At 43.7% G+C, this 27,050-nt stretch overlaps 1 protein-coding gene across 1 annotated transcript; it reads left to right on the top strand.

Moving 5' to 3' along the window:
- Nucleotides 1-1,350: 1,350 nt before the first annotated feature.
- LOC119185707 (putative acetylcholine receptor chaperone) lies at nt 1,351-27,050 on the top strand. The gene is made up of 3 exons (XM_037434599.2): nt 1,351-1,536; nt 4,461-4,596; nt 9,413-27,050. The coding sequence occupies exons 1-3, from the start codon at nt 1,426-1,428 to the stop codon at nt 9,679-9,681; spliced, it is 516 nt and encodes a 171-aa protein (XP_037290496.1). The 5' UTR covers nt 1,351-1,425; the 3' UTR covers nt 9,682-27,050.

A 27,050-nucleotide genomic window follows, 5' to 3' on the forward strand; every position in this document is an offset into this window, starting at 1 on the left:
ACAGAATGTACTGGCTCTTGGCCTGCCTAGACCAGTCAGCCGCAACTGCATCCGCATGGAATTGAAATGAGAAATCGAAATTTTAACTTTTATTTCTAACGTCCCCAACTTTCCCATCTCTAGTCTACGCTCGCGTCCCGATGAAACAGCGACGATGGCACAGCCTCAACAGCCACTGTTGTGTCACTTCCGACATGACGGTGGCTGTCGGAACTAAAATAAACAAAAACGCACCAGCCGGTGTAACTATCTACTAGAAAGAATATTATGCGTTTGCTTCAATTCGCTCCCGATGGGCCGTTCATTTTTAAATTTACATAAGAGAATTTGCATGGAATGCATTTCGAAGCTTGGCCATCGCACAAGAATAAGAGTTCATTGGGTGTAACGCGCAAGCTTGTCGATATGACACTCAGATTCGCGAGAGTTTACTTTCAAGACATCAACAGGCAACGCTCCCTTAACTGTGTATTTGTTGCGGACCATGCCAATGACCCTTTCTACATGATTGCAGACATTCGCGATTTCCTTTTTTTTTCGCAGTACCATACGCAGGCCGCTTGTTTGAGACACCTAATTTATATGGCGCATTGGACCACTGTCTTTAATTATGTTACCTTCAAAGAAATACAACTTTTAGAGGCAGTATTTATCATAAAGTTGGCTATTATTTAAGATTATGTCAGCAAGCAGCCAGAAATGATACGACAATAGTGCTTTACTGAGATGTCAACAAAGATCACGACAGTGCGGTGTTTTACATGGCAGCGTCATCGGAGAGAGCTAGCTCACAATGTTCGCTGCAACGTTGGTTCGCTGCTCTTCAATTATTGGGGCAGTGAATGGCGAATGTCTAAAGAAAAAAGACCCTTCGACGGGAGGGGAAGATTTACCAGGAGGATACATAATTCTTGAACAATAGGTACCATCTAATGTTTTTTTTTGGAATCCGGTACCATTTAATGTAACATCCTATCATGGGACCTTATTCACAAATGCTGAAGTTACTCATTCCACACTTGCGTCTGGCACACCTGTCGATTGTAGCGCTCTCTAAAGGCGTCAGTGCAAAAACGATTCTTTTATCACTGTTTTTAAAACTTCAAACCTACAAAAAAGGCTAACTTGCTGCGAAAATAACGAAACTGCTTTATTATTTAGTAAAAATTTGATAATATTATTTAAAAATGGCAAGCATTAATTATGACGTCATCAACAATATGTGTATTGCAGCGCTACCGACTGCAGCGCTTCATATTGGAGTCGGCAAGCATAGCGTGTTGGCTCAAAATTGAGGTGCTAGTGGGGCTAGTGTTACCATTCAGTTTTTTAAGACTCGTGCCTGCGAGGAAGTGGCATATACAGGGGCACAGGGGAAAATCAAGGGACTCTCTCAAAGATCGCCGCAGTGCAAAATACTTCAAAATGAAGTCTATCGTGCTGACCACTCTCTCCGTTTTCTTGGGACTCTTCTTCATATTCGTTGGCTCCATGAAAGTGACGCCGAACATCAACCGCGAGATGCACCGTGAGATCGTACGTAGCAGATTCACGTTTAACTGCATCCGCACGGACTCCGATCAAAAAGCGACAAAATTAAGGCACACCCCTTCCTGCACGGTTATTCTCTTCGTTTGTGCACGTATACGATGTGAAAGCTGGCGCCCGTTTTTCCCGACTACTGCATGAAAATATAGCGCGCGGAGTCGGAGTAGGAAACTGTGCGTCCACACGGTCTGTTGCTATGAGGCAATTCCGTGCGCCCGGTGCTTCCTGGAGAGCGCGCCTTGTTGCTTGTTTTATTCGCGCCACTTATTTCACCGCGGTAGCACATTGAGTGAACCGCGTTGACGGTTGTAAGAGGCCGCGCCTGCACTTCTGCACGAATGCTGGTGATCGATCTGCGAAAACGGCGTGCGTGCCACTGTACACGCACTGCACACAAACAGCACATCAATCCTAGTTAGGTAGGCGCACAAGGGATCGACCGCCGGAAGCGTTTCTTAGCCGAGTCGTGCTGCGTTGTCCAGGTGTATTGATGAAATTATTCGAGTTGGACTCGCTCAGCAGGCATTCGCTGCGCAACCAGTATGCGTTACATAAAAAAACAAAGAAAAAGAAATGTGTACGTGCTACTATACGTCTACATGCTCATCTTGTGCTGATTATTGTATCCTCTTTTGAATGCGCATCAACCGGCAGATTGCTAAAGAGTAACGATAATTACAACATTTCTTTTTGTGTGCTCATTGCACTGCCTTTTTATGAGAGTGGGTTCTTTACTGCTTAGGCACGATAGGAGACATTTATGTGCCAGTGTGCAGCATGGTTGTACATTGACCTCAGCTTCATATCACTATGACACAATGTGGGGTGTCCAAAGGCACGAAGGTAGAAAACACGTAACAGAAAAGTAAAGAAGTGTTAAGGTCTTGTTTCTTCGTTAGAACATTGATTAGAACTAACAGAAAATGGTACCAAGAGAAATATAGGGGATGTTATTAGAAGTCATTGTAATGTAAATACGAAGGAAGAAAAGTGGACCCAAAGATTACTTGCCAGCAGCCGAATCCAAACCTGCAACCTTCGAATAACTCGTCCAGTGCTCTACCACTGAGCATGGTGGTGGTCATCCTTCTGTCCTCTTTATAAGACATAACTGTCTCTTCTCATTAATACTGTGTCAAAAGAAAAAGGGCTGGTTTGCATGGCGCACCTTGCTGTGCTCTGCCTACATAGGATGTAGTTTATTATGCAAAGAAAATGAAAACAAGATCTGTTACACTATTACTCCTGGCATGTGCCAGGGCATGAAGCAGGAAAAAAAAATGATGAAACAGCTTTATGCTAAGAGACAGAGCGTGCAAGCACGGACATATGAGAGAAGTTGAGACAACACATACGCTGTGTTGCATAGTGCATGGGCATGCACTGATAAGTTATCATATTTTCTTTTTTTTCCTTTCTGCCACAGTGCACTACTTCAGTTGATGGTCAATGTTTGGAGCTATGTGCTTCAGCTATGTGCTCAGTTGTGTCCTAACATCTCCTTGTATGAATACTTATCAGGTAGCTCTACCCTCTGTTATTGATGTAAAACGTGTTAGACAAAAGGTAACAGGAGCAATCGGGAACCAAGTGTTGCTTGGTCGACGGCATCATGAGAGCAGCCTTCATGTGAGATGATGCAATTTTCTCATAGAAAACCTGCACCATGATGCCCTTTTGCTGCATTGAAAGTGTAGAGAAAACTCGAGAGAAACATTTGGCAAAGAGTGTCCATGTATAAAATAGAAACAAATTTTTTTAAATGACAGCACAATATATATTTTAGATGGCAATTTGAACTGCTAACCACACCATAATCTAAAGCATTTCTTCCTGCTATCCTGCCTGAAGCAAACGCAGCTTTCGATCGTGGCACGCTTTCGTCTATTGCACTTCAACAACACTGTGATATACGCTGCCTGAGGCAAGGAGTAGTTGTTCACTTGGTAAGCAACCATGATTATTGCTTTCCTTGCCTAGAAAAGCTTCTCGAAGATGTCTTTCTGCTGTGTGAGCACCTCGCTTGCTGCACAGATGCTTGCCACTTTTTTTTTAATAATTGCTCACGGGCCCACGGCTGCTCTGTTTTCCAGGCCAGGAAACCATATTGATGGCCCAGCACTGCCCAAGATGGGTGATAAAAATCATCCCATCCTTTCCATGATGAACCGTGCAAACTGAGGAAAACCGTGAAAAGTTGCCTATTTTCAGCGAAACAGCCATGCACCCTCTCGCGCTTCCCGTTATCTTAGTCCAGTGCTAGTTTCATTCAAGTTCTACAGCAAAGCTGCTATGCTTGAGGTTGGCCGTGAGTCATCAATATAATATTAATTAGCATTACATAACACCAACGTAAAAAGAAAAATAAAAAGATAGAAAGACAAAAAAAGAAATAGATGGAGATAGAAAAAAATGGACACAAAAAAGCAAGCAAGCATAGAAATGCAAATAAGAGTATGGCAAATGGTGGGAAAGCAAGAGGGGAGAGGATAAAATTCTAGCCAAGCCAGGACAAGCTACGTGCCTTCCGGCTCTGCTGTGAACTAACCTTGCGCCGCTTAGTGAAACTGTGCTAATTTTTACTTGAGTATCTGCTACAAAGTACAACACACTTGTGCTGAAAAGTCAGTGACACTGTGGCGATTCCCTATGCAACAGCAGTAAATACAGACATTCTTAACTTCACCCTGTAATTCTGTTGAAATTAAATTAAGTACCTTGTTGCCGACACTCAAAAATTCATATCATTGAGAAGTAGTGTGAGAAGTTTTAATAAATGGCACTTGTCGTTTGTTTTTTTTATGTCTTTTAGGTTATCGTCTTATTAACATTGACTGTTTCTATTGCAGGTGCTTAACTTACTAATGTAACTTTCATATGATCTTACTGTGGGTTCTATTGCACTCTTGCAGAGGCGCAACTTTGTGCAGTACTCCAAAGTGTTTCCCTTCAGCAAGCTGCTTAACTTCAAGATGAACCCCAAGATTTACCGGCTCTTCATTGGCTGGTCTGAGGTGGTCTGTGGGACTATCCTAGTTCTTGTACCAGGTGAGATAGAAGAGACTGTTAATGAAATAAAAGTTTACTGTAGACTCTCAGTAAATGGAAATCTGTTAAACGTAACTGCTGCTTAAATGGAACAATTGCGTCGGCAATGCTTCGCTTCGGGCTTGTATTCTGCACCCATGTTCACCTCTCAGTAAACGGAATTTACTTTAAATGGAACACATTTTCCCGGTCCCTTTAGGTTCTGTTTACTGAGAGTCTACTGTAATTTCATGCTTAAGCCTTTTCCTGTGACAGGAGCTGAGAGTGCAAAACACTGCCAGGCCCACCTTCCTATCATTTTCATTACACCACTACTTATGGGCGTTGTTGTGACGCTATAATCAGTTGACTGTCATTCTTAACTTCACCCAAGACAATGATTACAGAAAAAGATACCAAGTTTTGCCTGCTGCCACGGGGTTTCGATATTATGCTTTCATGGCTATGTGCGCCTATAAGCTGGGGCTCACTAACTTTTGTTCGTCAGCTTTGGCACTTAGTGAACACTTTGGGATTTTGTGCCCATGCATAAACAGTAACTTTTGGTGAGGCTCGCCCCTCCTTATATGGAGGCAGTGGTAAGCTCTTTGCCCTGCCAACTCTTAGTTGCTTAGGTGTATGGTGGTGGTCATGGGTATGGGAGCATATTTCGGAAAATTTTGCTATGTCCGCCATGTGCAACTACAAAGCGGCAAAAACAGAGGGAAGAAGTGTTGCAATCTATTTGGACAGTATTAAACTTGGGACCATTAATCATGAGCAAATTCTCAATAACAGAGCAGGAGCCAGAATCGTTCGTAATATGTCCGCATGGCACACCTTAAAGGCTTAGTGAAGTACGATTTAAGGGTGCAAACGGCATTTTCAGATCAAGCAATATTGCCCTTTCTTCATTCCTATTTTTCATAGACTGTAGAGCAGTGCGAGAAGTAAGCGCTTATCGTAGTTGCAATATTCGATATCTGGTCCCTGCTCGCTTTTGTCAGAAAAAAGAAAAAGAAACACAGAATGGGTCTTACCACTAGTTATATCCATGCAACTCAATGATCAGACCCTGGCCTTCAAAGAGTATGCTCTTGAGCCATAATGGCTATGGAAATGCAAGGCATGTTTTAACAAAGTGTGGGCGTAGAAACAACAGAGAAACTGTTGCATGAAATAGATGAATCTGTGGCAACACTTCAACCTAGTCATCATTGCTATGTTGTGTTGGAAAGGTTAGTAGCAGTCTGGCTTTTTATGGTGCTTTTCGCGCACCTGTGTCATCCGTCCATTACCCATGCTAAGGGGCCCCTATTCTACTTACTAGAGCTGGTCACACACTCTGCTTTTACTTTTTACATGCTCGAAAATAATGTGTCTGCCTGTACTATTCAGGACCCTAAGGAAACCTGTTATAGTACATATATTCTCTATTCAAGTCTCCCATCTAGACACTCTGCTAGGTGTCTCTAGGTATATATAACATTGCCAGGTATCAACAGGTACTGCGCTATTGAGCGCTGCATGGGGCTGAGCCAGCCCGGAAGCTTGGGCCGAGCCGGGTAAGGCATCGTTGGATTAGGCCCAGGGCAGGCTCGTGCCCATGAGCTTCGGGCTCGTGTCGTGCCCGAGACTGAGTCAAGCCCGTGTTAGGCCCGAGTCTCATATACCTGGTGTTTCAAGAAATGTGTCCAATATTATTAAAAAAAAAACAGAAAGGAGGCATCTGCATGCTACCTGAGAAGTTTGCTTTACTTTGGCATAAGGCATCTTCAGATGTGTACAAACATTAATTACAGCAGCAATTAAATAAACTTGAACAATAAACTTTTCATACAATTTAAAACAAAACCAGTTAACTTTACATTGAGGGCATTTCTGAAGTGAACGGTAGATGCTCTGTTTGGTGCGTCAGTTTCGGTTTGCCAGCTAATTCAGCCAGATTTCATCGCTCCCCTGTGATTACCAGTGGACGTCATTCCAAAATTTTGAAGTGGCTATAGACTATTCGTAGGAAGAACTTTAATTCACCCATTGGATTCGACCGGGTATTTTAAATAATTAAAAAATAATTGTTTTAGTTTATGTAATTACTGCCATAATTAGTGCAACTAGAAGCTGTCATCATTCCTTTTATCTGAGGCGACATCGCTGAATATTCAAAGACGAATAAACTTCCTGAAGTCATCAATGCAGAAAGTAAACCACTGGTGGGAGCAGTTATATCTGCGTCCTATGAACAGACGTCTATGAGGAGAAGGATTTCTCTCACTCGTCACAGCGGCTTTCAGAGCTCAATATCAGTGGTACTGCAGGAATGACATTCCCGAAGCAAGTCATTGACATAAGAGGATTCAACAAAGCCATTGATTTTTGACATGGTCGTTATGAAGTTGCGCTACCAAGGCATCAGCGAAGGACCGTGGCAGTGTTGACATTCCCTTGAAGAAAGGTACAGTTTAACTTTGTGTAAAAAGTATGAGCCACACAAAATGGACATGGGGAGAAGATCGCCACTGATAAAATGTGAGAAGTAATCCACGAAACATGTACGACAAGAACCCAAGTTGTTTTTTTCACGCCTCTTCAAATGGAACAGAAGGGTACCCTTCAATGTCCAACTTGAAGAGGGAGTTGAAGACAAAGACACTATTGGCATCAGCTCTTCCTTGAACAACGCAACAATTTCAGAAAATGGCAACTGGCCTTAACGGCTGCCCCCATATCGGCATTATGCACGCCTCCATTTGACCGACACGCATCGACGCTGTTATCGTGGTGGCCTTGGTGGCACTTTCGCTAAGCTATGTGAATGGTTCTGGTCACTAAGACACCACCCACGTGTTAAACAATTGCACAATAATTGCAATGCATGCGCACGATTTAGGCTCAATGCTCCCTCAACAGCTACACCACCTATCCAAAAGACAGTGTGCCCCGATTGAAGCTGCTTCAAGTCAACAGTGTCGACTGTGTTGTGCCTATGGCTGTGCGGGGGGGGGGGGGGGGAGACTCTTTTGTGAAAGGGTATATTGTCATTGTTAAACCTGTGCCAGTTAGAGCAGTGCACATATTTTAAGTGCTATTGAGGCTAATGCATCTCTGAAGGCTTTCCATCCTGTTACCGCGCAGATTTTCATATTCTGATAAAGAAGTAACACTTAAGACAGATAGTCGTGAACTGAAATCGAGGCTTTTGAGACATTGTTTCAGGACTTCTCTACAATCGTGCAAATAACATGAAAACTGTAGCTGACAGTTATTTTGTTGTGGGGAGGATTTGTGGAAAGATAATAAAGACTGTAAAAGACTGCCTGCTGAGAAGTTTAAGGAAAAATTAGTGAAATTATCAGGGTGAGGGATGCAGAAAATTGAGTACGACACAGAATGAAGAAACAAAGAAGTGTAGTGGGGCAGGGACTTGTTTGTTTTTGGACTGTTCGAATGTATGCCATGTTGTAGACGGCACTGTGCTGAGCACCAATAAAAGCTCCAGAGAGATTTTCTCGTAAAGACATAACACTTTCAAAGATCTAAGGCTGTCGCAAGAAGACGACGAGATAGGCGTCTTCAGGAAAAAACGAGGACGGTGGCTCTTTTGCTAATGGGTGCGGCTCACTTTGACAAATTAGGGAACTGCGATGGCAACTACTTGGGGAAAAAGGTTGGAGAAAATAACCTTGTTTCGAGCTCGAAAACATAGTGTACATTGGAGACAGGTGAGGAGTCAACACGACAGCCTTAATTTACGTAACGCCGTCCAGCCTGGTATATTCCTCCCAGAAGTAGCTAGAGCGTGTTTTGATGACTGTGCCGGAGACGTCTTACTTCTACTGAACAGCCCAGGCTCGCATGCAATTTATGTAGACTCTATAAATTTTTGCCATTTTTTCCACTTCATGGTGGTAGTATATTTTGTAGTCGTTTGAAGTAAAAGGATGTGTCAACAACGAAACGTGCTCTAAATACAGGGATAAGCACAATGTCACACCATCTTTTTCCATGCGCAAAAGTAGTTAACGAATAGGAAATATCATAGCAGCAGATAGGCAACTGTTTGTGTTGGTGACTCTTCGTTCACCCTGTACAGCTAAGGGGTGTTTTTGTCTATGCACCTCATTCTTTTATTTGCACAAGTGCTCATGATGTTTAGTTATTCAGAACTTTTGCTCGTGAATAAAGAATGCGAGATTACGTCTGCCTCCTTGCGCTCTCCCACTAGCACGTCTTTTAATTTGGACACACTTTGGCATCAAAGTAAGTATAACACACGAGGCCAGGGGTCCCAATCAGGCGGCCTGCCAGCTTTTCGTTATAAACCGGCGGCATCACAAGGAATAAGCTTTTGTGACTTTACTAAATAGTATTCACATTGCTTTCTCGCTTATTGTGATTAATAACGCTTTGTTTGCAGGAGCCTCAGAGATAGGGCTGGTCTCAAACATTGTTTTTCTGAGGCATCCCATGTGGCTACTGTATTTTGAGAGATCGCCATAAAAAGAAACTCTGTTACTGAATTCAGCCATTCGGCTGATTTCATCGATCCAATATTTTCCTTGAAAGCTACGTAAAGTCCCCTATAGATATGACCCACTTATTAGATATGGGAAAGGCATTCTTTCAATTTCAACGTGTGTAGACATTTTGCTAGAATACTCCCCTCCATCCCCCCCCCCCTCGTCTTTCCGACTTCTTCACTGTCTTGGTCCTTGCAAGACTACAATTTGGAAATGCACCCTGCTATCTGATATGAGTGTGATGCTACTGCACAAAGCTATCAACGAGTTCTGCTGGAATTCGTCATGCATGACTCACCCCTGCCTTCCTGTCATAGGTCGGATCAAGCAGCTGGCCAACTTGGTCCTCCTCGTGCTGGTGCTGGGTGCCGTCTACACGCACGCTGCACTGCGGGACAAGTTTGAGCGCATGGCACCCTCCATCGTGTTCAGCCTGATGCTGGGCTGTCGCCTGGTCGTCTTCTACCAGGTGCAGGGCCGCGAGCGCAAGAAGCAGGCCCTTCACGCCACGAGCTCCTCCGCAGTGGCAGCGGCAGTGGCCGCCCAGCAGTCTCAGGAGGCGGCTGCGAGACCCAAAGTCGACTGAGTCTACCGCCTGGCCCCGTTGTTTGGTAGATTTCACTTGGGCACGCATTCTCGGGCATGATCAGGAGTGATTACTTTTTATGCAGTGCTATGGTCACAGATTGAAACATGACAAGTTAGGGCTAGGTAATGCACGTAATTCAGTACGTGCTGCTTTCAGTTGACAGCATATAGGAGTAATTTCGGTTTGAAGACATACATCAGAAGAACCATTACCCTTGGCATCCAGATTCAGTCCCATGATGACGTTGCCGAGCTGTTGTGCATACAAATAAAATTCACGAAAGATGGCATGCAGACTCGTTCATAGCACATTTTCAGTAGGTTTGTTTGTAGGACACGTATACGATAGCTCAAAATGAAGGCACATATAGCTTCCTGTGTGTCTACATGTGACTTCATTTTGTCCTGTCGTGTACGTGCGCTACCACAAACCTACTGAAGATGTGCATGCAAGTTGTATTACTAAAAGGTTTGATGTCGTGTCTCAATCTGTGAACACTTTACATTCAAGCCTTGTTATAACTAAAGTTGCACCTGAAATTAAAATACAGTCGTACGTAGTTGCTGTAATCAGTGCAGGGCATTCAAAATACTCCGTTATAAAAGTCACATCGTTAGTACATTGTTCCTGCCCGGCTGCAGTCAGAATGCAGCCAGTACGGGAGGAGTTCTTTGTTATACAATGCATTTTGTTGTGGTGACTTTCATGGTTGAGCATTCGACTGTATCTTCATCGTATTCGACATTCATTGTCAGTGTACATGCTGATATCAGCAAAACCAATTTTTAAGATTTATGAATTCATCATGTTGTATATTGGCATCTGCACACTATAAATGTCACCAATACATAGGCAGCCAATATCATCTTCTGTAGCTGCGTAACTGTGGCATGTTTTTTTTTTTTTTTGCCGCATCTTACTCTATCAAGCAAATCTTCATTGTTTTAACATCGAAGAGTTGAATGAAGGGCTTAGACAACTGGCTGTGTATGTATTACCACGCATTCTTGTTAATTGTTACGAAGTGATTCTAGAATTGGTGAACTTCAATCACGTCTTTCCGAGGAACACTTACTGCTCGTAAAGTGTTTTTAAAGTAAAATTTGGGCAATCGAATTGCCGCTTAAAGATTGTGCATGACTGCTTTGAAAACAGGGATGAAACAGAGTTATATTGAGATATTCTTCAGATGTACAAGTTGTAAAGAACAGTTACGGCATGTCTAAGGAATCGAGATGCATTTATTTATTTAAGCTGTCAACAGAGAAACAGGCTGATGCTGATAGAAATCAATACTATAGTGTGTAGATAGCTTAGGGCATCAGAATATTTATTGTAGTCTCTTGCTGTATGGCAGCTGAAGCCTGATGATGAATCAGATTCACATTTTAATTGCTTTCTCTTCAGTTCTTGCTTGCATTGACAGCCAATTTGCATTAGTGCTCCATATTTACTTTTCGTGGCTTTAATCTTGTACAAGCTTAAGCAAATGCAGAGTTTCGATCTAGTCTTCTAATGGCAAACAAATAGCCTTTTATTTATGAATGCAATTGATATATTGCCACGTTCCTTTCTCAAGCTTTCTTATCGCCCCGTTACACTACGTTGACCGCAAAACGCGCCTACGATGTTCGAGAAGCTTCGAGGCTGCAGTAGATCATTTTGTTGAGATTATGCCCACAAGGTGAGCATTTCAGATTATTCTGGAATTTACGTCGCCGATAGCATTAACGCTAGAATGTTCGATGGCGGGTGTATGAATGCCGACACGCTTCGCCGCTTATCAGTTGATCGACGGCCGAAGCTCCGCTCGCCGCTATTAGTGCCAGTGTCTTGGTGTAAGCTGACTTTCTTTAACTTCGTGGCGAATGTCCCACTAATGACAGAATATTCGGCTCTGGTGTCGACAAGAGCTGTGACGTGGTGGCCGTCAATGAGGATGTCGAGATCGCTAGTTTGTCTCCTCGCGTCGCAGTTAGGTCGCGGCGTCGAATCTCGGCTACGACGGTTTGTACCGCTACTTAGACATTGCGTCATCAAGTCGCCTTCTGGCCTAGAAGTTTTCATGTCAGGGCAACGTTCATGTTGCGGCAGGTTCTTGAGGTTTCGTCGCGTTGGTGGAGGATCTTCGGCAGTTCGTCGTACAGCAACTTCACCTCCAGGAGTTGCTGCCCTTAGTTTCCTGGATAAGGGCTAGGAGACCAGTCCCAGGTTGGGTCAGTGTACGGCCGGCGGGGAGGCGACATGTAGCGGCCAGGTGACAGCGAACGAGAAGATCCTTGGGGTGTCCACTGCGCTGTTGCAAGGTAGTCGGCAATGTCGCGTGGTCTTTCCCCCCCCCCCTGTGGATGTGGCACATCTACGGCAAAACCACTCAGTCCCATCTGACGGTACTGGCAGCGGAAGAAGGTATGGCCAGCTTGTCTGCAGCAGTAGCAGAGAGGTCGGTGGTTGGGAGCAGTCCACGCGTCCGTTTTCCTAAGTGTTGCGCTGGCCAGTGGATGGATGGTATGGCGTCGGCAGCGGGGGTGGCTGGTGGTGAAACTGCGACGGTGCGGCCTCTTGACGTGGGCAGGAAGGGGGAACGTAGTGTCTGGTCGCAGCGGCGTAGCTCATCGCTTGTGGCTGAGGCTGCGGAGCTTCGTACATTTCAAGCGATTGCCGAACTTCTTTGCGAACAATGTTGGCGATCGAGTCCACTCGCTGAGGCTGCGCTGAGCGTAACAGCTTGTGCTGCTCCTACCGAACGATCATTCGGATAGCTTTGCGCATGCCTTCGGAGCAGACTGCTTGCATTTCTGCATACTCTGGCGTAGAGTGGCGATTCAATTGTCGGGTGCACATCTCCATCGGCTTTTCAATCGTTGTCGCTTCGGAGATGAACGCCTCGACATTGCACAGTGGGTTCCGCATCAGACCCACGAAAAGTTCCGGCTTTACTCCTCAAATGAGGAAGCGAACTTCTTTGTCTTCAGGCATATTGGGGTCGGCATGCCGGAAGAGTTAGGTCACTTCTTCCGCGAAGAGCGTCACATTTTCGAAGCTTCTCGAACATCTTAGGCGCAGTTTGCAGTGAACGTAGTGTAACGGGGCAATAACAAAGCTTGAGAAAGGAACGTGGCAATATGATGGTGCAACCATCTTCAGCATGTTAGCTTCTTACAGTTGCGAGCATAGGACAGGGCATGGTGACTATGACGATTCAGAAGTGTCACAGCGGGCTCATGTAAAGGAACATGAAGGAGAAGCAGTGAGTTGTTTCAGATTGATAAACTGCACTCTGAGAACTCCAATATCATGAGTTTCACTGTCGTAAATTCATTATTAGCATAAAAAATCAGTTTACTTTAAATTTCGTGCTGTAATCTTCGCACATGATGTAAGAAATTCCACAATGCATTTTTTTTATTTCCGTGACATCAGCTTGAAGAAATTTTCTGAGACTTCGTATGTTAAGTCTATGGCAACCACATATTTCAATGTACTTTGATTTTATCGATTAGAAGCTGCGTAAGACCCGAAAGAAGCCTTCAAAACTTGATGATGTCGTAGCGTTTCGTGCATTAATCTGAAGGTGTCGTCTCCACCAACAGTTTCTTTTTGCCCACTTTCCCAATTACCAAGGGTTATGTCGTGGCAAAAGTGGTGTTGGGGGGATTGTGAATTTGTACTTTACTGATAGGTGAAAAAGCGTTTTGCTCTTCAGTGTCCCTTTAATGGAAAAGCCAGTTGCAAAAAGGCTAAAGGGGCCCTGCAACTATTTTATAAGTAATCATCGCGTAGTTTCACTGAAGAACTTTATAGGCTCATAAATTGACTGCCACAAATATGTTTACCATTCGGCATGCATGAGCAGAGTAACAGGAATTTGTCGCAGGATTGAAGCCTTTGATATCAGTGAGTGTGCTGAAAGTTACTCAGGGCGATGACAAAGCGCACATGATGAACATGAGTTAATTTCTTTTTTTTTTTTCCTTGGACACACTGCTTACTTTCAATGTGACTGCAAGTGCACGTGAGAGATGTCCTGACATCCGGTGGTGGCCGCATTAACTATGCAGCTTAATGTGTGAATTAGTCAGTGCTTGTGAACTTTGGTTTTATGATGTAGATGTTTGGGCTTGTGACATCATTTGTCAAGAGGAAAGAAAGCTATTTCTGGCTGCCTGAGATATAATTGTGAATTCCAGGCGACGTGCTGCAGTACAACGTTTGGCTTACATTCTCACTAGCCTTGACTACCGATCATCTAAGTTTTCTGACCATGCTGCAAAGGGGCTGGAAGGCCCCTTTAATGAAAAGGTCGCAGAGCACTGATCGTTTAGCCATGTGAGTGACTGTCATATCACCCTATATCCTCGCTTCTTGCAAGTGGTATACGCTGGCTCAGACAACGGGTCTTTCACAATGCTACCATTGCGCTCAATTTCTGGAACTGCATTCTATTCCTTTACAATGTCCAGTGGTGTTTTTGACACCGTTAGGAGCATGGTAGGCAGCAGGGGACTGAATCCTTTAGTCCGCAGGCGTACTTAGTGGCCCGGTATTTCTGAAACTGAAGCAAATGAGGTGATTTCTCTTAAAACAGGTCCTTCTGAGTCACAGACATTTCTACATTGCTCTGAAGCGTGTAATGTGATTTAGCTGCACTTTTGTTGTTGAGCAAGCATCGCTCAACTTTCAGTCATTACAAGTCATATCTCTTTGGTAGTCTGTCCAAAATGGTGCAAAACTCATCTCTCTCCAGAAACACCCACAGCTCTGCTCTTTGAGACGTTTAAATAGGGATCTGGTGTCCTCCATTCAATTGCGAGCGGCAGAACTTTTGCATGAATAATGTTTTGCAGAGACAGCTTCATCTCTCCCAAGTTCCAAGTGTGAGATGTCTGGTAGTGCGCACTACCATGGACTGAACTTTCACTGTGTAACCGATCTTCACAACGCTTGCTGTCAGCAGCAAAATTTGACCACGCGTCATAACAAAATCTGAATTTTCCTGCTGCCTCTGCAAACAGCCTTGAATTTCAATTTCTGGCCTGTTCTAGAACATGCTGACGTGTATGCGCAGTTTGACATAATGAAATCACAAACTGCTGGGAAATTCAAAGTTTTCTCTTATGTGGTGTAGTTTCTAAATTTTCGTATCGACGGTACATGTTTCTTTCTGTACGTAAATTTTTATAGGCCCTTGAGAGTGAGCAGCCTCGATTACTTGTCCCTTGAATTCATACACATTGTGTGGTGGCATGAGCATGACCACATAACTGATCTCCATAGCCCATCAATGGGTCTAGTCACATGTTTAGAGACATCGGAACTCATGTCAAAGAACCTTTCAAGTGTATTTGTTCTGAGAGACCCGCTTTTATGATTTAGGTTATACTTCTCACTACTGTTAGGCTGGCCATGACCCACGTCAGGCGTAGTACTAAATATGATTGCTGTTGCATGCGAATCCGAACAACTCGTGCCCCAAAGGCTGCAAAGCTGTGTAGGAGATGTCTCACACCTTTCAAATGCAAGACAGTGTTCTATGGGGCGGCAAAGGTCCCGGTGTTATCCCTGCAGGTCCCATGTGAAGACTGAAATGAAAATGATGATGATGATCTGAAGTTTGCTAGATTAGCAGCAGTTACCTGTCTAGACCTGTCCTAACTTATCTATCGAGACCTGGTGCAGGAGCTGGTTCAGCATTGCTGAGTCATGTCTGAACAATATGTGAATGGCAAATTCATTGCCATGAGCTTAAGCTCATTTACGTTGGGAGAGGTTGGAGTGTGTACTCCTATATTTTGTCAAAGAAATATGTAGCAGGCAACTGCATTCTGATTTCATGCAAAGCTGAAAAACCAATCTGATATATTCAATTATTTTGAACTCTTCAGACATTCCTTTCCAAATGAAACTTTCATGCGTGTTAATATTGTGGTAAGTTCTCGATTACTAGGCGATAAAAGGAAGAGCAACTGTGAGTCAGCCTATTCTTCAGTGAAGCCTCAGTGTGTCATTGTGTTACCATAAATTTTAATGTATTCATGTGATAAAGATCCCTGAAACTTACTAATTTCACTCTTAAGTACATTGTGCTAGTTTATTTTTACTAATAAACAGACAAGGCTGAAATGCAAATGGCCAACATTCGTGACCCTGCTGAAGAAGCTCTTTTATGTGTTTTTCTGAGTTCTGAATTGCTTTATATCTTTGAAAAACGTATCTATTGGCATTTACATCATTGTCACTGTTTGTGACATTGTGGCCAGTCCTATGTGTTAACTAGATCTTGAATTTGCTGCTCTCTTAATTCTCAAGTCTAATTAGTTGGTTCTTTACAATTGTGAAATTTTATGGCCAACTGAGCCACCACGCCTTGTGCTTGCAGAATTTACTGGCCATGTCTAGAGATGCTCAACTTCAATATTCTGGAAACAAGGGCTTTCCAATTTAGTATAATGTTCATTTCCTATTATGGTGCTGTGCATTATGCACATAAACATCTTCCGAGACTCGGGTGTATTATTTTAAGTTGTCCTACAGGAAATCGCCAGGTAATCCAGTCGAAACTCGATGTAATGAAACCCGATTTTATGAAGATCCGACCTAACGAATGCATTTGCATTCGTAGGCAAAGTATCTATAAATTGCATGTCATCAACTCAAATGAGGAAAACTAACGTGGTCCGAAATACGATTCAATGAATTTTCAGAAATAAATTCATAAAAATGAGGTGGACGTTTCTCGATGCCAACTGATTACCATAGCTTCACATCACTCTCTACCTGGCTTGCATTATTTGAACATGGGACGCCCCACATTCGGGCACGCATAAGCAGAAAGTACAATGCTACGGTAGCTCATGAGTGCCAACACGTTACAGTTGCACATTTCTGAGCACAACAAAATCTCTCTTGATCTTACGAACTAGAAAGTATTTCGAATGTATTTCGTCACTTCGATAAGTTGGGTTTTAACTGTATGTGAAAATTAGTGGCAACACTAGCAGCAATAAGCAAGTCTAACACTCAAACACAGTTGTAAAGAAGGAATAGCTTTGCTGTATGAACGACAGTTATTCAGGCTTAATGTTTCTGAAAACATATAGGTGACCCTACCGTAATTCGTGTATATTTTTGTAGCTAAATATTTAGTATCCCATTTACTCACATTAAATTCCCGGAAGCATGAGTTGCTTTCTTTTCGCTGTTTAAAAATGACCTTACAAACTTTATTTTCTGCGGCACTATTTACGCTATCCATGCTAAGGTGTCGGTGATGCGACCTAAAGGTACCTTATTATTTTTTTCTCGCTACGCTGAACAGTGATGAATCTCACTGAGTAACTAGCTTTGAACAGATTACTGATCCCACTCGTGTTTTGGGTGTGTGCTTATTTAACTTGAGGATTGTAATTTTCAGTTTCCTGTAAAAGACACTTTGTGCGCCCTCAAACCATGTAACATGCATCGATCTCGAGCCGACAGGTTTGTTGTACGTAACCTTTACAAGCATCAGTGCACAGTCGTTCCTTGTTATACACAATTTTGACCATGTAAAAGAGGCTTGGTGTGGAGCAACTAAACTCTGAAGACATGTGCTCCCAGCAGTCCAGAAACTAGTTATAGCAAAAAATATTCTTCGCTATTTCTTTCTTCGTCCCATACTGTATTTGCACTGTATGTGCTACGTTAATGAGAGTATGGAAATGCTAAACTGAGTCACTTGAATTTAGCCTCCAGATCTGAGTACTGGCCTGGAAAATCCAGCTTCTGTGTTTTACGCATTCACTACATATTCATCATAGACACTCGCGAAGAGGCAGCAGCGTAGTGGACCACAGGGCTTGTGCTGCGAAATAATAATATTTGCACAAGTATACTGACTTACAACTATTTGAAAGAGTTATGAAAGTGAATTCGGGTTAGGATGTTGCAGACATTGATTGCATCATATCGAAGCTCCAGATATAATCTTTATGACTCAGCAGCACTCACATTCTACGTAAGCATAAATCCAGCTTTGAAGCTCTCAAAAACCATTGCGTCTTGTTAAAATAGTACATAAAAGCACTACGAAGTGTGTGAAAATGAGCGCGTGTGTGCTGCAATGCAGTTTCGATGGCACTGGGGGTGTGCGACCTTTCGCTTTTTTCATTAGTAGCTAGCGCTGCCACACAAAGAAAGTGCAGATAATACTAAATATGAAACAGCATTCCTCCAGTGCAAGATGATCCAGTGTGCCTCGTGTCTGTTAATCAGACTTATGCAAGTGGCTGTCGCCAGAGTGTGACACCATGAAAGCTTATCACTGTGTGTATGTGTGTGTGAACGCACTAGTCTGAATGTCATCGCATGGGAGTTATAGCGTAAGCTTGAAAAATTCAACATGCACACGTGTGTGGTACATTTGATAACTTCTTGAAGGTGTTGCACTAATTGAGCACATGTGAGAAGGGATATTCCTACATAATGATGAACTGATCACGGGAATCTCGCCTGTTCGCGACATGATGTCGACACGGCTTTTCCCTATTTGTCGATTTCCAGGGACTGCACCCAAAAGCCCCACCACTTGCCTTTTTTTCCTCTGTTTTTCTTGTTTTATCAGGTGACCTGCCGTATTCTGTAAAACTTTGGGCATATTGTGCTGAGTAACTTGTTTCTCTTGTCGCCTGTAATGAGAGTGGAAGAAATGAAGTGAATTCATTTTTGGAGGCCTTGCTCACCTAACAAACTTAAAAGAGAAAAAAAAATTCTAGTGGTGCCAGCATATAAATGCTGCTTTTTTTGCATTCTGTGAGGCAACGAATGTTTTAGTTTTGTTTAGTTTTTGACTGTGTGAAAGTTTCTTCTGCGACATTCTTCGAGATGGCGACACATTCCTGCGACGGAATTAATGCCTCCCGCTACATTCCTATAATAGGCCAGGTTTTGTATTTAGCTTAACAGCTTATTTGAAAGTTGCAGTTACAGGGTGATTTTTTTTTTTAAGTATTCTTGAAAACATGCAGTAATAACAAAGTTCAATATATTGTGACGACGAAGACCGAAACTGGCACTCTGGCACAGATGCGCATGCTAGGCAAGCGAGGAAGAAGAGGCAGAATAGAACATCTTGCCTGAGGAACGGGTGTTGTGTCTGTCTCGCTTATTACAATGGGGCAGTCGACGAAGCAGAAGTCTTACATCCCGGCTTCGTCATCCAGGACAGCCACAATAAGCGCCGCTTGAGGACGGCGTCAAGGCCTCCTCGACAGCTGTTCACCTGCCGCCACTGCCAACACTGTTCGGGGACGGCGTCAAAGCCTCCTCGGCGGCTGCAGGACACGTTACCGGTACCATTTCACAAGGACGCCATACACGCGGCCTTGGATATAGATTCTGCCGTCAGCGCAAGCCGACAAGTGAACCCTCTGTAGGAAGCCACCGGTACGTGTCTTCGTGGTTCGTCGGCAGTGCGGGCTTCTCCATCGAGGAACGCCGTTCACGCTTCTTTGGTGATGGGGTCCCACCCGCCACTTCAACTACCCTTCAAACCACCAGTGGACGGCGTCCAGGCCTTCCCTGGGGTTGTAGGGCATGACCTTGTTGACACCCTGCCACCCTTTCGCGGCAGGGATCCGCACCGGCTCCTGTCCTTTGGGAATGCCGCTCACGCTTCCCATGGCCTACGTTCCCGTTGCCGCACTCTTTCAACGTACGAGCTGCCAGGGAACGCCGTCCAGGCTTCTCTGCTCGTCAACCTCACCGGGGTGAGTGCTGCAACCGCTACTCATTCGAAGACCGCGATCACCAACGCTTCGAACTTCACACACGACAGCGCCGCGAACCTGCGGCGTACCATCGCGCTACTCCGCGTCAAGACTAACGAAGTGACAGCGTCAATCTCCGAGCGAGCTCCTACAATGTTGCCAGAATTGCGTGCCACTAACGCCGTGTTGAATGTAGCTGCCTCGCACGACCTTGAGGCAAGCTCATCGGAGCAACGCAGGCAACTTTGGGGCGCCCTCCTGCAGCTCTCAGACCAGCTCGACGGCGTTGCCTCAGTGATATCCGCATTCTCACGTGCCGCCCCACCACCGCCCGTCCACCTATGAACTGCCGGAATTTGACGGGGTCTGGAACGACGCCGACAGCTGGGTGGCAATCGTCAACGTGCTAGCAAAGCACGCGGCCTGGACAGAGAATCAGAAATGGTATGTGGCCATAGACCGTCTTCGGGAAGGTGCAGCGGCGTGGCACCGGTATGAAGGTTGGAAGCAGCAGTCATGGGCTGAGTGGAGCGCCAAGCTCATAGCTGCTTTCGGTCCGATTCCCTGTGGCACCTGCCCATGTAGCTCAAACTTCTCTCAGGACGGAACTTGGGAAAAGCCCGACCTAGAGGATGCGATTCGAGCCCCTACCATCCTGTCATCTCTCGGTGACCAAGATGTAGGGAACAATCATGATCGTGTAACTCCGCCTTGCACAGGCATTTCTGCTGTCGTATTTTAGAGATCCTGAGGAGCACCGGCCCGACGGTGCAGCTGTGTCCGGCGGGTCCCTGATGGCAAGCTTTGCGCAACACTCCGCAAGAGGCCCCAACGCAGGTCGTCCGGTCGACTTAGAGGCACCGGCCCCCATCCTACTGGACGCTCTACCATCTAATGAGACAGGTCTTTCCGCTGAGTCTAATAACATCCCATCTGACCAGACAGAAGAGGATATACGTGCAACGCATGCACTGCCTGAATTGGTAGAGTCTTCGATTTTCGGAACAGCTTCCGTCGAGGATCTCCCGTCAGTACGCAGCGTGGCTTCAAGAATCGCTGACTTTACAGCATCCGGGAGCCCCATAGCGACAACGCTGCGCAAGTCACGGACTACGCGAGTAACGGTGCAGGAGGTACACCGCAGGTCAGCACGAGGACTTCACCCCAAGTTTGTGCAGATGTCTTATCGCACCGAAAAACATCTCTCGATCCGCAGAAAATTGCGCAGACGGCTGCATAAGATGCTACTCGTTTCGTTGCCGGATCCACCATTTCCTGCCTTGTTTTCTAAAATGTGGTGGGACAAAGGAAAGCGTTCTGTGATCAACCTGCGACCATGTCGATCCAGTCTGGGCCGCCCGCCAGAACCATCTCCAAGAAAACCACACCACCACAGGAAACTTCTACCACGAGAATGCCTGCTCGGTCCACCAAAGGAAAACCGGAGTTGAACTACTTTTTCTGAAAAGTCGCAGCGTGGCCGAGGCTGTAGACTGCCACGTGACAGTCAATGTCGTGCCGCGGAGTTATCTTCAACAAAAAGACCAACCAGGACCCAGTCCCCACCACGACATGGCGAACGACCCGGGCGACATAGCCAGTGTCTGCCGCCGAAGCCAATTTCGACAAACTTCCAGCGTGGTCGGGGCCGACCACGATGATGCAGCCAACCCCGCCCACCTGAAGCAATGTGAACTGCTGCAGCTAGCCTGACCCACAGGAACATTGTCGTGTGGCCCATCGCCAATGCTTGCAGTCATGGCCGAGTGTGACGACGAAGACCGAAACTGGCACTCTGGTACAGATGCGCATGCTAGGCAAGCGAGGAAGAAGAGGCAGAATAGAACATCTTGCCCGACGAACGGGTGTTGTGTCTGTCTCGCTTATTACAATATTTAGAAGCAATAAAAACATTGCTGTGAATTCTTTCTCATGCCTCTACACTTTCGTTTGCCCTCGTACTCATGTGTGCCTAGTTTGTACAGGTTTTTACGAAGATTTAAAATTCAATTATTGAAGCTTGACTTGCTGGAAGTGTCATCTGGTTATTCGTTGTTGACGTGGCGATGCAGGTTTACGCACGCATTCGTATGACAGTTCCACACACTCTTTCCCCCCGGCTTCGAAAACAGTAAATGTTATCGGTTTTCTTGAGTGATGCGCAGTAGAAATAATTTCACTTCTGCAAGATTTTGAATTGCTGCGATGTTGTAATTCTGAAGCTCGGTGCCAGATTTGGGGGAAGCAAATGTCGCTTTCACCTTTCGGCCATGGAAAATACACGGAATCTAAGTAGTCCTGTCGTGGTCAGTAACATTAAATGTACAAACCCCTTTTAAAATTTTATACCGACATGACACTTGCAACTTGTCACTTGTAACAAATTAAAGTCTATACCGTGTGAACTACAAAGCAAATTTTCCATGAATATCAGAGTATTGCAACAATATACTGCAGTGCTTGTTTTTGTGGGTCAGTTCTGTTATCAGTATTGAGTTGGTGCCTATGTCACGGATAAAATCTTGAAGCCATGTGTGGTAAATTTAGTCATGAACACCTTGGCACAGTGGCCTATGTCACTCCTGCAAATGCTAAAGCTGCTGAGCATGAAAGCAGCTAGGAAAAACATGCTGCACTAGCATTTTTTTATGTGCTGTAAAGTTGTTAGTGACATGAACTTTGTGTCATGATGAAGTGATAGACTTGAGGTTCGAGATTTTTATTCTATCTTGACAAATTGAAATTCCCCACGCTCCTCATCCTTTATAGTTAATGAGTGTCATTCTACGCGTGTGAAGAGCACGTGGTGTTTTTCATTATTTTGGATATGCATACCACTACTACTTCGAGTTATGGTAACGCTACTGAAGACGATGAAGTTTCGCTTACGATGTCTGTCTTGTTTTCATATATGCTGTCACTGTTGCAGCGAGCTTTTCCCTACCTTTAAACAAAACAAGAATACCTGTTCCTATCCTTCGGAGTGTTGTAAGCCTAGCTAAATAAAGCACAGCAAACAGTTGTTCACAATTGCACACGTTCATAGTCATTGTGCTCAAATATATGAGAGTTTGTCCTGAGCATTCTTAGTCATTTCCGATATGCTTGAGTTACGATAGTGTATTCCCGAAAAGGGAACACCACAGTCACATTGAAACAGTGGTTCAGCCGTGTAAACGGCAGGAATTTTGTGGCTCTTTTTTTCAACTAGTCGTTTTTTTGTTTCTATAATGTGTTCATATTCAATGAATTATTTTCATAGCAAGCACCTAAGCATTATGTGTATTGCATTCATTGTATAACCTAGTTTTTTCAGTCATTCCTTTCTGCCTTTACATTTTGCGTGCATAGTGTATTCCATCCATTGTGTAACTTATTTCTTTTGATACATTGTCTTGCCTTCTGGTCCACTACAGCTTTTAGATTTCTGCACTTCGGTAGTCATTGCGTATTTAGTTCATCTAGAGGTTATTTTGTCTGTTACCCTACTTTTTACGCTGAATGTGTGTGCATTTGCAAGGCCTATTGTTGACCAAATTTTCTTATACTGAGCGTATTTATATTGCGTATCCTCATGCAAGTTTTGAAGAGTTGCGGAGTACTTTACTCTGAATACTTTGCCTGATGCTTCATGAATAACATTATTATTATCTTTCCAGTATTTATTATGAATGAGCGGGTGGTCATTAAGTTGCAATGACTCAAAAGTATACGCTATGTTGAAGCTGTCTGTCGGCTTTCTTTTCCAGTTATACTTATGAGCGAAGCATTTTTTTTTTCTCTGGAGAGAATTTTCGGAATAGTATGCAACAGACCTCAGCACATTGTGAGAAGCGTGGCAAATGTGATATAAGGCTGCATTAAAACAGCAGTGGCCTCATTTTTATTACGCTACAAGTCCATTCTCTTGTTGCGAATACCACTGTTTCAGTTATTAGCACATGATGTACAGAAGTTGGCAGGGAGGTCTTCTGATCAAATGACAATGGCGCATGCTTAAGGTGTTGCGCTGATGTTCAGATCATGCCTATGTCAGTTTTTTTTTAGTTCATGAAGTGCCGCTCTGCACAACATTCTTATTCGATCAAGAATCGCCAAATCGCGTAACATTCGCCCCCCCCCCCCCCCCCTCGCAAACAAACAAAGACTGATTGCATGAATCGCACTCGCTGGTTTACACAATATGCCCTACGCTAAAAGCATGGCTGTTTGCATCACTGGATTTCTAGTTGGTCCTTGATTTAGAAGTGAAGACTATGTCTGCGTGGTGGCATGAACCTCACTTGAGAAGCAAACAAAACGCGTGTGTGACGACGCCAACACAGTGGTCAGTAAAGCAATATCCGAAAGTAGTTGGAAAAGCACGGTATTCAGCAGTGGCGTTTAAATTTTATTTTCATTTCAGTGAAAATAGGATGAACACGAACTAAAGACACAAAAATGTGGGTGCCTCATCACAGCTGATGTACAGTTGAAACTTTGTTTCACGAAACCATATTTTACAAATTTCCAGATTTTATGAATGAATTCAAGTTCCCCACCAGTTGTCCATGGGCTAATTGCTTTCAGAAACTCAAAATGAAGAAACAAACTTCTGTGCCAAATACAATTTAATGAGCTATTAAAATAAAGAGGCATTAACAATTTTTTTCAAATTTCTGTCTTCGAAAATTTCTGGTGGAAACGTGCTACCAAGTAGGAGCGGTACGATTGACACAGTGGAGGCATCCTTGTTTTGGTTTTTGCTATCTTACAAGCCAAAACAACACGAAACGACAGACTTTGCATTTTTTTCCGGGCTTTGAGGTAGCTCCACCAGATCGCGAAAGTGGTTGGCGGGTTAGGCGCAGATAATGATCGCACGCATTCACTCTCACTTGCCCGCTTTTTCAGCACGCAGGCGCGATCTAATGTCAAATACACAGATGTAGCTTTTGTGAGTCTGCAACACAATATAATTTCTTTAGGACCGTAAAACCCTGTTCTCGATTTAACTAACTAATTTGTGAGTCCTGGCGGCTTTGTTTAATTAAAGGTTCAACTGTATTACCCCCAAACAGAAATAAAAAAAATTGACACGTGAAACTAGGCTCACTAGTGAAGTTCCAGGATTATTGCTCTGGTATAAGTTTGTAGCAATGCCTACATGGGCATATTTACTTGATAAGCTTTACTTTGTAGTTTTCGCATCCCTCTCTTTGTTGACTTAGCGAGGCATGAATCGCAGAATAAAATGTAGGTAACAATTGTTATGCACGCATGTTTACGGCAAATAAAACGGCCGACAAATAACAAGCGATAATCTTGCTTGTAGATAGAGGTACAAAGGAAATGTTAATGCAGTATGTGCTGTTATTATTGGACTTGAAAGCTCCCAGAAAGTTCGTGTGCAGGTGCTCCTTTGCTTCCGCACAGAATATTGCTCTCGTGATACAAATGTTTCTACTAGCTGCGAGCCATACATCATTTTAATGCAATGAGTTTTAATTGTGTGGACTTTATAAGCAGTAAGTTCTTTAGAATCACCCCTTGTGCAAGTTGCGGCTTGTCATTAAATAGAGGAGAAGACCAAATTACCTTAAACATCATGAACAGGGGCTCAATTTATGCATCTTGTTGAATTTGCCTTTCAATGCCCTTAAGCAGTATCTAGAATGGTAGCCAGTCAAGCCATAGTTAATACTTATTTTTAGTTATCCTTTTGCATTTGCATACATAATGTGCCACTGAACTAACACAGAAAAATGCAACAAAAAAAAGCTGCACATGTACTCACAACTAAGCGCAAGCCATAGTTGAACTAAGTTTAGCCCTGCAAAAGTGTGTTTTACTCTTAATTGACGCAAAATGTTTAAAAGCAGACAAAATTTATCCCTTAAAAACCAAAAGCCTGCCCAGACTGTGAGAAGTACTGCTTTGACCCGTGGGCTCGGTTTTAAAGAAGCAGGTTCATTTGTTTTTTAAATTGAAAGCAGGATTTCACGGTATGCACAGCTCAGTGTAATAAGTGCTGCATTGGTGAATTTCAACTACTCTAATAACCACATTGTGGTGCTTTGTGGCCATTTTTATCACCTCTTGACGCAAGTTTTGCTCGGCAAAGAGCATATACGGAAACGAAAACAAAAAAGCCACGCTCGCGGTCGAAGCAGAGAGGCGTAGGCACTCTGCTAACCTTCATCGCAGCCATGTTAGCCCTTTTACTGTTCACGAATGACTGCGCACATCGAAGATTGCACGTTTGCGCATTTCATCTTATGCAAGATTCACATAACGTTTCCACCTTCGGGTTAGCCATAGCGAATGCGCCAATCAGGCTACACTAGAGTTTTTGTCGTGTGTCTGGGGCGTTACACTTTACAGCGATAGCCGTAATGCTTGTTGACTTTTCAGCTATGTCACGTGTCTGTGTTGTTGTGGTGTGTGTGCACATGTGCTAAGATCGTTTATTCATTCTTGCATACATCACTTCATTAAAATTGCCTTTCAAGTTTGAGTGAGGCTTCTCAGGTTGCTTTCTGGTGTCCACACTACAGTATGCTAGCTCGACCTGAGTGAGTAAGCTTGTAAGCTTCAAATTCATTTTAGTGCTGGCTTTTAGCTTAGTACTTCAATTTTCTTTCTTCTTATTTACTGTGTGATTTTATTTATGCTTTGACAGGGGTAGAGAGTACAAACAACTGTATAAAAAAACTTAATCACCAAGCTAAACGAGCTGCTCATAGATGCTCAGGTAAGCACTGACACATTGCATAAATTGCAACCATAAAAGAAGTATACCCCATTCAGGAAACGTTAAACATCTTGGTAGAACTTATTTTTCCTAAAAATGTTGGCTCGCACGTTTTTATGGCGATTACAGTAAGTGTCATACAAAATTAAAACCTGTCAGAATTAAATCTTTCATCGGTAATCAATGTCATAAGTCTAGCTACGTAGACACACAGATGTTTTTCTGTAATGATGCACAGTTTCACACAAAGACGGTGAAGGAACTGCCGTCAAATTCTCCTAAAGGTCCGACAGCATTCAAAATTATTTGCTTTAGTTTCTCTTTAGGTTTTAAAACCGAGGCACACATTCTGGCTCTCATGTGTGCTCTCAATTGGCAAAACAGGATTTGGTTCTGGAAGTGCCTGCATTTGAGAATTCTGAACATTTGGGGCATTTTCTTGTCCACAAACATGCTAGTTTCATGCCTGGTAATCTTGCTGTTTGTTCACCTGCAATATTGAAAATGTTACATTTAAGCTCTGGTAGGTGCAAGAAACTGATCTACTAGTCATTTTGATAATGGTGTCAATGCTTTAAGTCCTGTGAGTAAAGTTTGCGTGGCCCATGTACATAGCAAGCATATGCTGTCAAGCATGTTTTATAAGCTTTTGTTTGTGCCATCAGTTGTCTCTTGTTATAGTCAAGAGCCACGAAAGAAATCAGTAAAATGTTTTCGGAGGGCGCAAGCACCGCGAAAATTCAATTGAATACAATTTTGTGTACTTTGTTTTCAGCAGTTTTTGCATATACTGACATCACTTGTCATTTTCGCTTGTCAAGCGTGCGTGATGTATCTTTTTGTACTTGTGTGATGCGCCACACTCAATAAATAATGAAAAAGCACCA

Source organism: Rhipicephalus microplus, chromosome 5 (genome assembly GCF_043290135.1).
Source record: "Rhipicephalus microplus isolate Deutch F79 chromosome 5, USDA_Rmic, whole genome shotgun sequence".
NCBI lineage: Eukaryota > Metazoa > Arthropoda > Arachnida > Ixodida > Ixodidae > Rhipicephalus > Rhipicephalus microplus.